General features: G+C 43.5%; 1 protein-coding gene across 6 annotated transcripts in view; it reads right to left on the minus strand.

Moving 5' to 3' along the window:
• Positions 1-347: 347 nt before the first annotated feature.
• ptpn13 (protein tyrosine phosphatase non-receptor type 13) overlaps positions 348-14,573 on the minus strand; it is a 38,783-nt gene continuing 24,557 nt past the window's right edge. The window contains exons 17-49 of one of the 6 annotated variants that reach the window (XM_047569879.1): positions 14,333-14,495; positions 13,819-14,239; positions 13,259-13,365; positions 12,394-12,447; positions 11,811-11,900; positions 11,606-11,713; positions 10,698-10,829; positions 10,101-10,585; positions 9,599-9,715; positions 8,692-8,785; positions 8,534-8,619; positions 8,282-8,453; positions 7,304-7,518; positions 7,119-7,217; positions 6,681-7,042; positions 6,440-6,599; positions 6,198-6,353; positions 5,850-6,021; positions 5,545-5,755; positions 5,328-5,413; positions 5,189-5,250; positions 4,804-4,959; positions 3,563-3,728; positions 3,390-3,470; positions 3,207-3,307; positions 3,070-3,125; positions 2,879-2,976; positions 2,508-2,656; positions 1,893-1,983; positions 1,474-1,811; positions 1,166-1,381; positions 1,020-1,082; positions 348-931 (exon numbers count right to left, since the gene is read on the minus strand). In XM_047569879.1, the coding sequence (XP_047425835.1) occupies positions 854-931; positions 1,020-1,082; positions 1,166-1,381; positions 1,474-1,811; positions 1,893-1,983; positions 2,508-2,656; positions 2,879-2,976; positions 3,070-3,125; positions 3,207-3,307; positions 3,390-3,470; positions 3,563-3,728; positions 4,804-4,959; positions 5,189-5,250; positions 5,328-5,413; positions 5,545-5,755; positions 5,850-6,021; positions 6,198-6,353; positions 6,440-6,599; positions 6,681-7,042; positions 7,119-7,217; positions 7,304-7,518; positions 8,282-8,453; positions 8,534-8,619; positions 8,692-8,785; positions 9,599-9,715; positions 10,101-10,585; positions 10,698-10,829; positions 11,606-11,713; positions 11,811-11,900; positions 12,394-12,447; positions 13,259-13,365; positions 13,819-14,239; positions 14,333-14,495 (5,145 nt within the window). In that variant the 3' untranslated portion in view covers positions 348-853. Of the gene's footprint in view, positions 932-1,019; positions 1,083-1,165; positions 1,382-1,473; positions 1,812-1,892; positions 1,984-2,507; positions 2,657-2,878; positions 2,977-3,069; positions 3,126-3,206; positions 3,308-3,389; positions 3,471-3,562; positions 3,729-4,803; positions 4,960-5,188; positions 5,251-5,327; positions 5,414-5,544; positions 5,756-5,849; positions 6,022-6,197; positions 6,354-6,439; positions 6,603-6,680; positions 7,043-7,118; positions 7,218-7,303; positions 7,519-8,281; positions 8,454-8,533; positions 8,786-9,583; positions 9,716-10,100; positions 10,586-10,697; positions 10,830-11,605; positions 11,714-11,810; positions 11,901-12,393; positions 12,448-13,258; positions 13,366-13,818; positions 14,240-14,332; positions 14,496-14,573 lie in introns of all 6 variants that reach the window. The other 5 variants (XM_047569878.1, XM_047569877.1, XM_047569876.1 and 2 more) reach the window with 5 other exon arrangements.

Consider the following 14,573-nt stretch of genomic DNA (forward strand, 5'->3'; position numbering starts at 1 on the left):
CTAGGGGTGGGGAAAAAATATTGATGTGGCAATATATTGAAATATTTTTTTTCTTCCGACACAATATCGATTTTGAATGTCTTTTAAAAGAAAAAGAAAACGTCATGTTTTGGGTCAATTATGAATGATTTCCGCACCTCCACCACCACTTTTTTTGAACAAGTGCAATAAATTGGAAATGGATCATTTGGATTAATGTTGTTTTTTTTGACTCAACTTGTCTAATGAATTACATATCATAATATCGCAGTAATGTATCGTATCGTGACTCAAGTATCGTATCATGAAGTCCTTGCCAATACCCAACAATACACAGCTAAACCCAAACAATAATCAACGACACAACATTTAAAATGAATCCAGTTTAATTTTCAGAAGATGAATATGTACACTTTTAATATCATTTACCTCAGGCAGCGAGCGGTTACTGTATAATAGATTTACATAGCAAATACTGACATAGTATTCTGTCAAGACATGTTCCAGCATCAAAATAGGCTTCAAAAATACACAATATTGCTCCACATAAAATATGTAATCAATGATCATTTCAGAATTATTTTAGAATATCCAAGAATCTGAAAAAAAAAAAAAATATTAGTGTCTCTTGTAGGTGACAATAAGAAATACAATCAGCAGTTCTCATAAATGAATTAAAAAGGAAGTAGCAGCCAGAGAGAGAGAACTCAAAAAGCAAACATAAAAATATAAACGTCTTTAAAAGATTTACTCTCAAGGAACCGAATATTTAAAAAAAACATGTAGTGTAATTTGGCAATTTCTGCCTGTGTCGACTCTCATTTTTGTTAAGCTCTCGGGGGAAGAGTCATGACAGCGACAGCGGCTCCTTCCATTATCCTGAGATGTTTTCATCCGCTTGAAGGCATCTGAGGACATAGAGGATCACTTGATAGCAGAAAATATACTGGTCCTGAAAAGACAAAAGGGGAAATATGTGAGACAAAGGGGGGACGTGTCATCAAAACACATGAGTTATTTAACACTAAAAGCAAAGTCACCTCTGTCTGGACCATTCCCTGTCTCTGAAGTCTCATATTTCTTACGACATCTGAAATATCAAACTACAGAAAAAAGAGAAAATGAGAACAGATGCTTCCTTGTGAACAGCTGATGAGACAAACAAGACCGAGATGCTCCAACTTACATCTGCATCTTTGCTGATGAGCCCCAGGACCACGTCTATACAGATGAGTGTCCCTGAACGGCCGATGCCTGCGCTGCAGTGCGTGATTATGGGTCCGGACCGATGAACGTGCCTCATGTAGGAGATGAATGTGAGCAGCTGATCGGGTTGTGAGGGCGTCCCGTGGTCGGGCCATCCGGTGTAGTTCAGGTGAGTTACAAGCTGGACTTCATTAGTCTGGAAACAAGAGAATTAACTATGTTAATGTTTGCATTAAACATATTATGTGCATATTAAGAGAAGAAGAGAAGGAGAAAAAAAACAATCACCTGAACGTCTTTGACCTCGATGTGTCGGATAACAAAGTTGTCCAGGTATTGGTCTTTCACCAGCATCACCTGCAGCCTGTCATCTACCATCTCTGCTGTCCTCGGCGTGTCCGGCCAGTACCTTTGACATTTCACTTTGCCCCCCTCTACTTCCTGGGTCATCATAGCGATCACGTTTGACTTCTGCTCCCACACCATTTGCCAAAAGTCCCCCAGAGTGGTGGGTAAGGGGCCCTGACAGGCGATGTACAGGAAGTTCTCATCCTTCACCGGCATGTTTATGAAGTTGGCGTTGATGTAGCCTCCATCTTTGCCAAGCATCACTCGAGTTGTGTCGACTGCAAAAGATTCAAACCACATCCAAAACGTTCAGCGACGTTTACTGAAAAGAGTCGAAAGAGACTCGTAGCTTTACTCACATGGAACAATATTCTTGTAGCGGTTCTTCTTCTTGTTCTCCTTCGTCTGGCCGATTAAACAGTCGTCCAGTGGCTGGAGGTTCTGAAGATTCTGCCAGGGAGGAAAAAAAAAAAAAAAAAAAAAAAAACAGATGTTCATGAAAATCTAATGTAACACATGTGGCCTTTAAATGGGATCAAGTTTACTGTGTTCACGACAAGAGTCCATAAAAACTTCCCCCTGTTGGGATATTCACAGTCTCAGAAGTGGAAAATTTTATCAAAGCTTTGATGTGTTTGCTGATGTTTTCAGAAATAGTGGAAGTGGACGGTATTATATGTTGTAATCCAGTCATAGAGATTTATTTTGTAATTTTACATGACTGGAGAGAATGTTAATATTCCCAGAAGCCTCATCCTTTCACTGTGTCATTTCCTACATGAGATTATACTCCTGTTATGTTCTGAATTGTTTGCCTCTAGACACCAACAGTTGGCCAGCAGATGTGTTCTCATGACTTCCAGCTCATGTTAGCACTCGAACAACGTGAAAGTATTTCATGTACACGAATTCCCCACGTCGTAACCACGAGCTCCCTTTGAAAAGGCAGCGACGGTTCGTTCAAAGGGCCTTACTTCAAACTCCTGCAGCGGGACTTTCTGCTCCAGGAGCCCCCTCATCATGCGGACGACGGTGTTGAGCTTTGCTCCTGTGTACTGGCCGTCAGGGACAACTCTGACCAGGGGCAAAGTGGTCAGCTCATCCTCTGTGATGATTGGCCCGCCTGTATATTATGAGAAACAATGTCACATATATCATAAAATATAAAACACAGGCTGCTTGTATTTACTACATCAAAACAAAGGAGGAAAATTTTAACTCGGTCATAAAAATACACAGATAAGGCATAACAATGTTGTATTGGCCTGCAAAACAGTTGTGATTAATCTAGCCGCATCATTTTGACATTAAAAAGACGCAACATCTTAAGAAAAATGACTCGTACCATCTCTTGATTTTGAGTTCATGTTTTCAATGGGCAGTTCATCACTTCCCCAGGTGATCTCGTCTTCCTCTGGCTGCCCAGCGCTCATCTGCAGGTAGCTGTCCAATCAACAGGAATAGATGTTAGTATATAATGTCATAATAATCGCAACTAATCACGTTTTTTTTAACCAGAAAAAAGCAAAACTGTACTTTTCGTTCCTTGGATCGTCAACACTCTCCTCCTGCCATGTCACTTTCCGGGAACTCTAATTTAGTAGAAATATAAACAGATATAAAACCGACATGTTGCTTTAATGGTTTATTAATGTGGTGGGTTTGATTTGTACCTCAGGAGAGTCCTCAGGTAAAGAAGAGCCATCACAGTCCGTGTCCTCTGAAAGCTCCGTGCTCCGCTCTCCTTTCTGCTCTAGTGGATCCTCATCATAATCTGTGAAATCAGGAGAATATTATCAAGTTTTTGTAAAATCTACAGAGACTTCCAGTCCATTCTCTACCCTGTTATGTTTTACCTATCGGCGGTATGACAGGGAAGCTGCCAGATTTCAGCTCAGTACACGGTTTAGTCTTCACTCCACTGTCCTCGCTCAAATCTGGAAGTAACAAGGAGGAAAGGGTCACATTATTAGAAGAACAATCAGAAACAACATCACATAAATTCAGCGTTTAAGGCGTCTGCTTGTACCTGCGTTCCCATTGCACTTGTCGGAGTTGATGGGCAGATAGGCCAGGTACGTGTTTGGACTCTGGTCTGGCGGTCTGGACACGATGAGCCGTACCAGGCCTTTAGCTTTACGGATGGTGGTGACAGCTTTGGTGTGGGACACACCCGTCATTAGATCTTCATTTACCTGCAAGGTAAAGAAAGGCAGTCATGACTAAAACACTCGAGACCTGGCAGTGAGTCACAGCACATTACAAAAAGAGTTTATCTGCATTTGGATCACTGTGTGTGTAAATGAACAATATGGAATAAATTTAGTTTTTAATGAAGCTATATATAAATTATTTTGCTTGTTGTAGATGCAGCTAGTGCTGGGAGGTATGACACCCAAAAAAATATGGTATTTTTTTTTGTGTTCACAACATTTTCTACTGGTTGAGAGAGGAATTAATGCAGTAGATTGACTAAGGGTGGACTATTTTACTGTGATGATGAGTAAATATTGTAGAATAATCCCACACTAGTAGTAAAACAGGTCTGCGTAACCCTGTGTTAACTGTGTTAACACTGCCTGCTGATGTGGAAATCTGGCAACATTTACAGCTCTGAGATAAAATAAAAAGAATTAAATGTTATCAAGATGAAATGAAGAAACAGTAACAATTATGGTTTAATTTATGGTGACATATTTAAACAGCTATGTCCATAATGTCAATAGCAGCGTGACCGGCTACCGTAATACTTGTAATCTGCGCGCAACATTTTTTTTCTCATTCATAAAAAGCTAAAATTGGGGACACTTTTAGGGACAGCTCATCCAAAACAGGGACTGTTTTTGTTGGCACAAGTCTTCTCGTTGTGCCTCTTTCTATCTTTACCACACCTCACAGTGACAGGGAAAAAAAAGACAGAAAAAAAAAAAAAACAATACTAGTATTCGGTATGAACCGGTGTATTGCTCAGCCCTAGATGCAACTTCCCTTGATAACAATTTGTGGAGCTTCTTGTTTATGTCATATGTTAAATATGTACCAGTTGCTAAGCCTCAATTTTGTCACCTCAAAGTTGAGGCTTAGTTCAACTTGGTGCCCACTCGCTTTTGATCACTAAAGGTTTTTCGCATCTATCATCTGAATATTTAATGGTTGATTTTCCAGGATAAATCTAAGTTACTGCTGCCACATCACTGATAACATGTCCCTGTTTCCTACCCCTTTAATATTCAATTATATTCTATGCACAGGGAGTTGAACAGTACTTACTTTAAGCAGCCGGTCTCCTACTTGAAGCTGGCCCGAGGACTCTGCTACTCCCCCCGGTGTGATGGATTTAACAAAGATCCCCCTCTCGCCTCCGATCACAGAGAAACCCAGACCTCCTGCCACCGGCTTCTCCAGATCCAGCTTTATGATTTCCTCCTGCATTTTCAGCAAACAAGATAAGAACTGTGTAATTCCATATCATTTGTGATTCACAGGTTTAGTGATAAGAACTAGCTGCTGAGAAGGGTTTTATTGATTTTATTGGTCATGCAAATTAATCTTTGCACGAGCAAAACTGTTCAAACTGCTTCCTAGCTAAACACACAGAATATAAAACACAAAATGATTAAAGAGCGAGGAAATTAAAATATATTTCTTAACTCACCTCTGAAGGACAAAGCGCCGCAAGACCCTCTGTGTCTCTTGAATTGTCTCCTTTAAGGAACCCTTGAGCAGAAAACAACGTTGCAATTATACGATAAATATAAGACGCAAGCAAAATGTGTTTCAGGTGTAAAACGTACCGTTCACACTGGGCGAAACCTTCGGGCTAATGTTGTTGTTGAGAAATGAGACACTTTTCTGTTGTGGAAAAACAGGCTTTCCATCCCTGTGCGCAGAGAAATTGTTAAAAATCCTGGAAACTGTAATGAACTACGTACATTTTGCTGTGATGCCACTGAGATAAAGTACAAATCATTATTTACGCAGGTTAAAATAATAATAGCTCAGTGCAGACACCTTGTGGCTTTGAGCGTGAGGTTGTCGAGGGAAAGCTGCAGCAGCCTTATGCTCTCACTGAGGGTCAGGTCCTGAGTGGGAGCACCGTTAATGTAGTGGATTAAGTCGAATTGTTTCAGGCTTCCATCCTCGGAGGCCGGTGAACGTGGCAGGATGTCTTTCACAAATAAGATCCCATAGACGCTGTCGCTGCCCCCATCTAGGACCAAACCTAAGGACGGAGCAAAGAGTAAAAACGCTTTAACCTGACTTGAAGGATTAACTGTTATTTCTTTTTTTTTAAATTAATGACGGTTGCTTCATACCCAGTGGTTCTTGGTTGCTCTTGAAACAAATGTCAGGCAGCAGATGAGCTTCTATAGGAGGTTTGGGAACATCCAGGACCCTCCCTACTACCAGGTCGACCACGCGGGGGGCGGCACGCACGAGATTCACCACCTCTGTGTGACCCATGTTGCTCACATCTATGTTGTTCACCTGTAGACAGAAAACCAACAATGGATTCATTAAAGATCTAAAGGACTGGTTTGAATGCAAGCTCCAAAAAGTGTTACTGTTTAGAAAATGTTCATTTATTCTTTTAAAATGAAAATATTTCTGATGCCTGTTGGGAAAAATGAATGAAATCAATGCAGCTTAAAATGAATCAGTACCGTGATCATCCGGTCCCCGGGCCGGAGCCTCCCGTCCCCTTTGGCTGGATCCTGGACGATGTCATGGATGTAACAGCCGTGATCGTTACCTTTAGTGAGGGTGAAGCCGAGGCTGCCTTTTTCTGACTTCGTCAAGGAGATGTTTAGCTCTACTTCCTAACAGCAAAAGAACCATCATTAGAGAAAAAAACCTTTACACTACAAACTTTCCTTCCCTCAAGCTCCCCCGTCCTCTATCTTACCGGAACCAAGTCCTCCACGTCCTGCCCGTTGCCGGACGCAGTGAGGTTTAAGGGTAAAGGCAGCGGAGGAGGCAGGGGGTCTGGGCTTGGGGCAGAGTGTGAGGGCATCATAGACCGAGTGGATGACTCTAGTTCAGCCGCCACAGGTGATGAAGGACACCTGCTAAACACCCACAGAGAAGAGGTTATTTGACGCTAATAATGACAATGCAGACTGTTATTCTGTTATCAGATCATATACCTGTTGCTAAGGTCTGATCTTGTCATTGACAAATTCGGGGAAAAGAAAGCTGAGTGCATGGTGTCGTCCAGCTGACCGCTGCTGCCGTAGTGCCCCAGTCCCAGGTTGCTGCTCGGGGTCTGATAGACGCTATGATCCCACGACTGCCTGCTGAGCTCCGGAGGGCTCGGGCTGAAGGCTTCTTCAACTTCTTCATCGCCGTCGGTGCTGTCGCTGTAGCTGTTCCGTCGCCCGGGGGTTTTGAGCATAAGTCTCTCCAGGGCTTCTTCCACGGGGCCATGTCTCCTGGAGCCTTCTGTCCCAGAGCCAACCCTGGGCTCTGGAACGGGCACTGGCTCCTTTCTGGGCGATGGCATGGGTGTCTGTGCAGAGACAAATGTAAGTACTGGAAAACCAAACAGCATTAAAGGACAAGGGAAGAATTATTAATCTTCTCACCAAAACTGAAGCGTCCATCTCAGGAAGATTTCCCAGTTCAGGTCGACAGAGGAGCAAAGTCACCTCCTGTCCCGTCCCTCGCAAAGCGGATATGACTTCCTGTGTGCACACAAAAGGTAGGAGAATTACAAATGAACGAGGGGAACGCACAACTACCTTTCAAATTCAAGAGGCATTTTACATACGTGCTGTGAGAGTCCTTTGAGGGGGGTTTGATTCACCCGCAGGATGACGTCGCCCACGTTGATTCTACCGCTTTCTGCAGCCGGCTGACCAGGAAACAGTTTCTTAACACGCACCATGCTGGAGCCGGGGGGCTCCTCGGGGAGGTTGTCCTCTCGACTAAAACTGAAGCCCAAACCCGACGTGTTCTTGAGCAGGAGCACCTCAAACACGTTGTCTGTGGGTGGACAAAGACGCACGTTTGTGACATCACTGTCAGCACTGGTAGCACATGCTGGGTTAAATTCACCTGAGCCTGCACACGTGTGGAAGTGAAGTTACTAGTTGATCATTAATTCAAAACATTTTGCTGTTTGTCTTTCTTACTGTGTTATTGTTTTTAACCACGAAGACAGTGTTTCTGTTGAGGTATTATATATAGTGGATGAACACGTGGACACTCAAGAACTCTTCAATTATCATTTCTTCATTAAATTAGCAGGTAAAGTCTGGAACTGTTTACAAGAGTTTCGTTTCGTTTGAATTGAGCGGAGAGTCTACGGTTTAATCCCATATTAATTATGTTATAAATTCAGATCATATCTTTCAATTCAATGTTCTAATAAACAGCTTGAAGAAGAGAGAAATGTTCTTGGAATTGTTCTTTGAATAAGCAGCCGTGTGCAGCTAAAACATTGCTCATTTTCTTTCTAATGACATTAGCAGCAGTACGTTAGTTATGTTTAGAGGACACAAAAGGTCTCAGTGTAACGCTGCTATTATCGAATTAGTCATTGTAACACTTTTCATCATTGTGGATGTTTATTTCCTCAATACACGTGGCTGCTGTATTAAAGGCATTAGAGTTATCGAAAAATACCAACAAAATAAAAATATGTTGAGCCAATTTGGACATGCAGCCTCTTGGCAAATCCAATGAACACATTAAAAGGTAAACACACACATCGCTTAAGGATTCGTCAGCCTCACTGTGTCCTCACCTGGTGTGACGAAGCTGTACTCGGGTTTTTCTTTCACCTCGGGGGTCCACTGCTTCTTGCTCCTCGCCTCATCCGCGTCACCGGCCCCAGACGGCGGGGTGCGCTGAGGAGTGACGGGAGGGTGGACGCTCTCCGCGGGGGGCTGACCCTTCTCCAGCAACAAGTGCACCACCTGCAGGATCGGACTCGGCGTTAGAGGCAAACAAACGGCCCGTCCGCGCGGCCGTCACCGGCGCAAACGTGAGCCCTCACCTGCCCGGTGTCTCTGAGGACGTCCACGGCCTGCTGATGGGTGGCTCCCTCCAGGCTCTTCCCGTTGACGGCCACCACGCGGTCGCCTGGACACAACACGGAGTGGTTAAGTCTAAAGATGGAAATAGTTACGTCTTTCTGTATCGTGCGTCTGTTACCTTTCTGTATCCTTCCATCCAGCTCAGCAGCACCTTTTGGAATAATGGCTTTGACGTAGATGCCACCGTGACGAACAGTTGTGTTAATCCCCCCCTAGGAAACAAACACAACTCTTAGTCTGATTATCCAAAGACTAAATCATGTATTTACTGTGGAGGTTAATTATGGCGGGTGTGGAGGTTTTTTTTTTCCCATTTCAAGTGTAATTGCCAAATGATAAATTCTTATTAACTGTGCCTCCAGTAATTAAATTTAATACATCACTATAAACTTTAAAATCTTTATTATAGCATCAGTTGATGAGTTGGGAAGCAAGAAAGAATGTATTTATCATTTTACAATTAGCTGCAAATGAAAAGAAAAAAAAAAATCCTCCACAATGGTGGCGTGAATACTTGGGAGCTAAATCTAAATGAAATGAGTATGAATATGATGGTTTTAAAAAGCGGTTAATGTGAGTTTAATGATATGTTATCGAGTCTAAGATGTAAATGAGCCCAGGACAATCAATGTACAAAATCCCGGAGAGACAAATTATGTTAGTGGCACTCCAGTAAATTACTCTGTGTTCCTGTGCATCAGCGGCAGGAACGTAGCACAGAGAACTCACTGGCCACTAATACAGTTTATGGTTCTTACTGTGAATAATGTGCGACTTTATTTATTTATTTTTTTCATCATCAAGGATGAAATTAAACAATAAATAAATAAAAAATAAAAAATAAAGTCCACATGCACAAGAGTTAGTTGGTCAATATCACCACAAATTTACAACACACAGCGTAAAAAAAAGGAAAAAGAAAACCAAACCACATTTACACACAATCCAAACGACAGTGGGAAGATGATTCGGGACGGGGGGGGGGTGCAAAACAAAAAGAGGGTGAAAACCTTGCCGAACAGTACCGTGACACTTATGCCCAGGCTGCTGTCTTTTTTGGACAGCTCAATGTCAAATAGCTCTCCGGGACGGAGACTACTGACCCCTGGGGCATTACCATTTAAACTTTCCGTGATGTGTTCCTGCAAACAGAGAACATGGCGTTTAAGGCGAATTATCACGAGCTGGAACATGCAGAGAGAAAAAAAACGAGTTAAGGGAGAGGAAGGAAGGTGAAGGCAGAGGAAAATGTGCACAGTACGTTCGAAGAATATCATGCGTGATCATGCGTGTGAGCGAAGAGGCATCAACGGCCTGTCATTGGCTTTGTGAATACAATGACGGGCGAAGGTTACACACAACAGGCTGCAGTTAGTTATGACAAGCATCTGGAAGGTAATATGTGATGCTTGTTTATGGAAGAACCGTCCCTTCATTTTGTGTATTTTATTTCCCCTGAGTAGAGTGTTTGGCAGAGTAAAAAAAAAAAAAAAAATCACCAATAATTCACAAAAAAAAAGACCGCACCTGTTTGGCCTTCGGTTTCTCCGGACTACTTGAATAATTTCCTTCATCGACATCTGAATCTCCAAAGTCACAGTGCTCAGAAACTTTAGGAGCTTCTAAGACTTTAGCTTTTCTGGTTTTGGGCGGCAGAGCTGGCGGCGAAGGCTCCAGACCCACGCTCGGTTCCGGTCTGTGATGTTGTGCAACGGATGCAGCTGTGCCAGCGACTGGAAATCTTTCTAGGCCCTGCTGAACTCCGTTAGCAGGGGGTTGGCTGATTTTAGCGACGCTGTTCGTCCTGGACTCCTGGGAGCTCAGGCTGGTGCGCTGGTGGACCGGGGAGGAGGCGGATGAGGGCGTGCCAGCGCTGTTGAGAGTGGGGCTCGGACTTTCTGTTCCCGCGTGCTCCTCCGACGAGGTGTCGAAGTCTAGTTCTCGTTTCTTGGCAGGGTTGAGTGACTTCAACGCAGACTGGGCCTGGAAGGGAGCGTAGCCTGAGGAGGATTCTGTCAGAACACGGAAAAACAAACGTATTAGTCTATAAATGTACATCCTGCACTCCATAAATCAAGACATGTCACTAAAGCATGAAAATCACACACGGCTATAATAGTTTACCTTTGTAGAGCCTCTCTTTGGGCTGTGACACCACCAGGGTGACGTCATCCGGAGTATTTTGAAGGATATCGACCGTCCTGGCGTGAGAGAGCCCTTCAAGCTTCATGTCGTTCACAGAGATCAGACGGTCACCTGAAACGACACAACTACCGTCACTCACCGGGTCGACAATCATCCATCATCACAGCACACGTCCTCAATACCGTATGTAGAGGGCGTGCACGTGACGTCACAGCTAGCAGTCTCCATGGTTACGGCCACTGAGTGGCAAAAAGTGGTAGTTGAGCATTGAGATTAGCAGCATTAGTTTGAATCATAGGCTCTAATAGAATCTAAATCGTAAAATGAATTTAAAAAAAAGTTGAAGAGCTGTTGTGAGATTGACTGAAACAACAGATGTGCTTTGCTTCGCTATTGCCAAATAAAAGAGAAGTGAACGGATCGCTGCATTACGAAGAAACAACTGGAATCCAGGCACAGAAACCTGGTGTTGTGGTTCAAATTTTGTGCCAGGTTAAATTAATTTGTGCTGCATTTTTTTGATTAAGTCGTACCTTAAGTTACTTCTTAAGGATCTTTTAACGTCCAGTCAGACGCTACAGTTTTGTACGGCTACTTCTCAGTAAAGCTCTTAGCGTTAGCATCTTTTATTCAGCTACATTTATCATAACTAAAAATGACCTAAAACTAACATAAACTAACTGAAACTGAGGTTAATCCACTTTTCCAAATCCATACTAGTTCATATGGATCACTGTTGAGTCCACTTGTCCTTAATTTGATCTGATAATCCACATTTTTCCTGGTCTCGCTCTATTTACTGATACATTTCATCATGTCTCTGCCACTCAGTGGTTCGTGGCCCCAGGCGGCAGTGACGTCAATGCATACGTAAACACTTTGCCTACCGGGTTTGAGGCAGCCATTGACATCAGCAGGACCCCCAGGAGTGATGGAGCTAACGATGGTGCCAAGGTCTTTACGACCAGAGTTCTCCCCTCCTACAACCTGAAACCCTAGATTAGACAAACGAGCACAAACGTATAAACAAACTTTATGTTCAATTTGCCGTATATAGATATTATTAGGTATTTTATCAAAACGCCACCTCACCCAGTCCATATTTCACATCTTTCTTCAGGTTTACAGTTGTGATTTCTCTCTCCGGAGACGGCAGAGCAACGAGCTTCTTCTTGAGCGAATCTGCCCGAACACAAACACACACTGACTGGAATAAACACACAACAACATCTTCTCTGTCTTTTGTGGCTGATGCGTATCACGTTGTAATTTTGGTAAACAGAGGTTAAACAGTAGGCCTCTATAAGAGCGTTGATATGTACGCTGTAAGCATTAATCAGTCCGTGCTGAAGGGCTTCCACTTCAGCATTGTTGACTAATAGGTCTGAGAGGACTGGCTGCACTCAGATGAAAGAGAGCGAACTCGGTGCCAAGCATGAAGCAATTAAATAGTGGGACAGAGGCCAAAGTTGAGGTCCACATGCAGGCAGCACTACGAGGACAGACTCAAATCTGCATTACATAAGTCATTTCTTTTATTTCTCGTTTGTATGTCCTGCGTTTGCTAAGTTATTGTGAGCCTGTGTTTAAAAGGAGTCACGTATTTCCTTCATTTTGGCGTCATACAAGGCAAAGACAGATGGTGTAACAGAGGGTCACATATTTCCATACGTACCGTTGACAGACGCTGGGGTTGATGGTGCTCCGGAGGAACTGTGCATACTGACACCTGGGAGCAGAACACGCACAGTCATACTTTGACTTTTACATAACACCTCCTTTGTGATCGAACTAAAAATAAACCTAGATCTATCAGAAAGAACGATGCATAAACGGTTTAAAACTGATCATTTATTCTAGATTTTACAGCTTTCCTCCTGAAAACCACTGCCAATGTCTCTTGTGTACAACGAGGATTAAAGTCATTGAACATCCAAAAAATGAAAAGGGATTAAATTGTACGTTTAACCTTCATTAAACGGGGCCGATTATGTCCAAGATAACGTTTCTGCGCATCAGGATTTAGGACACATTATAATATTGTCTGTTTTGATATTGTCTGTCTGCGTCTCTTTTGGTTTGTTTTGACATTGTCTGGTATGTCTGGTTTTGTAACTCTCTACTGTATGATGAAGCTGCGATCGCGTTGTGTAATCGTCCGCCTTGGGACCACGACTGAAAATTAGCATTCGTGCCAAGTCCATTTACACTGATGCCTAATGCACCAACGTTGATTAATGCGCGTTGTTTCAAATCAATAAATTAATGAGTGAAATATGAACAATTGTTCAGATGGTGCATTTTAAGTCATTTGTTTGCGGTTGTGTGACTAGATGTCATTTGTTGCTGCTCATCTCCAGAACATAACGTGCGATGATGAACAACAACTGTTAACTTCTAAGTTTTTAATTCTTTCAATACCTCGAATCAGGGAGTTGAAGATGCATAGATATATGATAAGTCATGTTCTACCTCAGAGCCTGTACCAGATGTTTTGATTTGGTTCTTTAGTACCGACCCACACATTTAAGTATCTTTACCTTCTACATATGCTTGGCCAGACTCCTCTACAGAAGAAGAGTCAGACTCTTTCGTGAACTTGTTGAGGCTCCAGCCTGGGCTGCTGTGCAACGCTGCACCGAATGACCTGGGACGTGAGAGCAAGACGAGATTAGCGTGACGTGGCAACACAAAGGAATGGAAAAAAAAAAAAAAAAACTCTGCTACATCAAACTCTCTCTTTCACTTTGGTTTTGTTGTTGTTTCTATCCACACGTAACTTAAAATCACACATGCCGAGTGCAAAGACGACACGAGGTGGAGCAGGTAGAACAAAACGGGTTGGTTGCTAATTAAATAGTGATGTGAACTGGTAGGTGCAATTTCACAAAAACACCCACTCACACCCAGAGCCCCCCCTAGAGGATCAATTAGAGGCTGGATATAAGAGTTCTCTGCATGAATCTCTATAGAGTAGACAGAGGTATCGTCCCAGTAACAAGTCCTCACTTAGTAACCTCAGTGTGTCCTGAAATTTTTGTTTGCAATAAAATACAAAAATAAATTTTAAATAAACTTTAATAAATAAATCTCAACTCACTTGTCATGCTGCCGTATGACAGAGTCTGTGTCTGAGCTGGCGCGCTGATGCTGCTGGTGAGAGGCCACTTGGTTGCCCTGACTCAGCCTGTTCTGCGACTGGCCGTGATAAGACACCGCCATCCGCTGCTCCAGAGACTCCGGCATCTGCGCCAGGTTGTGGTGGGAGCGACTCATCATCCGTGGATTAGACATGAATGGAGCCGGATTGAAACCGGGGAAACGGAGCTCGTCCTGGACCAATATCGAGCCGGAAGGCGCCTTGTTGAGGGCCACCTCCGAGTACGAGATCCTCTTCAGGTGGTCCGGGTTGGAGCGGCTCGACAGGCTGGGGAGGAGGCTGCCTGAGCTCAACGTCCGTCCTGACGCGTCTCCGCTCCGAGACTCGAGGGAATACTGCATGTTGCTGAAGGGGCTGTTCTCTGATGATAGGAACATAGAAGGCAGAACGTGAGCGTTGCTCTGGGTCGTTAAGCGTTGACATTAGGATGACGAGGCGGACGCGTCGAGTTTACCTAGGTCCTGCAGCTCCTGGTTGTTTTGGCGGGCCTTCATCTGCTGGTGGAACTTGTGCTGATCAGAGCACAGCTGCAGCAGATACTGGCACGTCTTGTTGCTGTCCGTCTGGAACAGGTGTTTGATCCCGTCTGATGTGTTCTGGAGGCAAATCTTCTTTTTCTGCAAGTTAAACACATTTAGGTGAGAGGGAGAATAAACTGCAGCGTGGTTGAGTTTCAGTCTAATAACACGTGAGCA

Source organism: Mugil cephalus, chromosome 19 (genome assembly GCF_022458985.1).
Source record: "Mugil cephalus isolate CIBA_MC_2020 chromosome 19, CIBA_Mcephalus_1.1, whole genome shotgun sequence".
Taxonomy (NCBI): domain Eukaryota; kingdom Metazoa; phylum Chordata; class Actinopteri; order Mugiliformes; family Mugilidae; genus Mugil; species Mugil cephalus.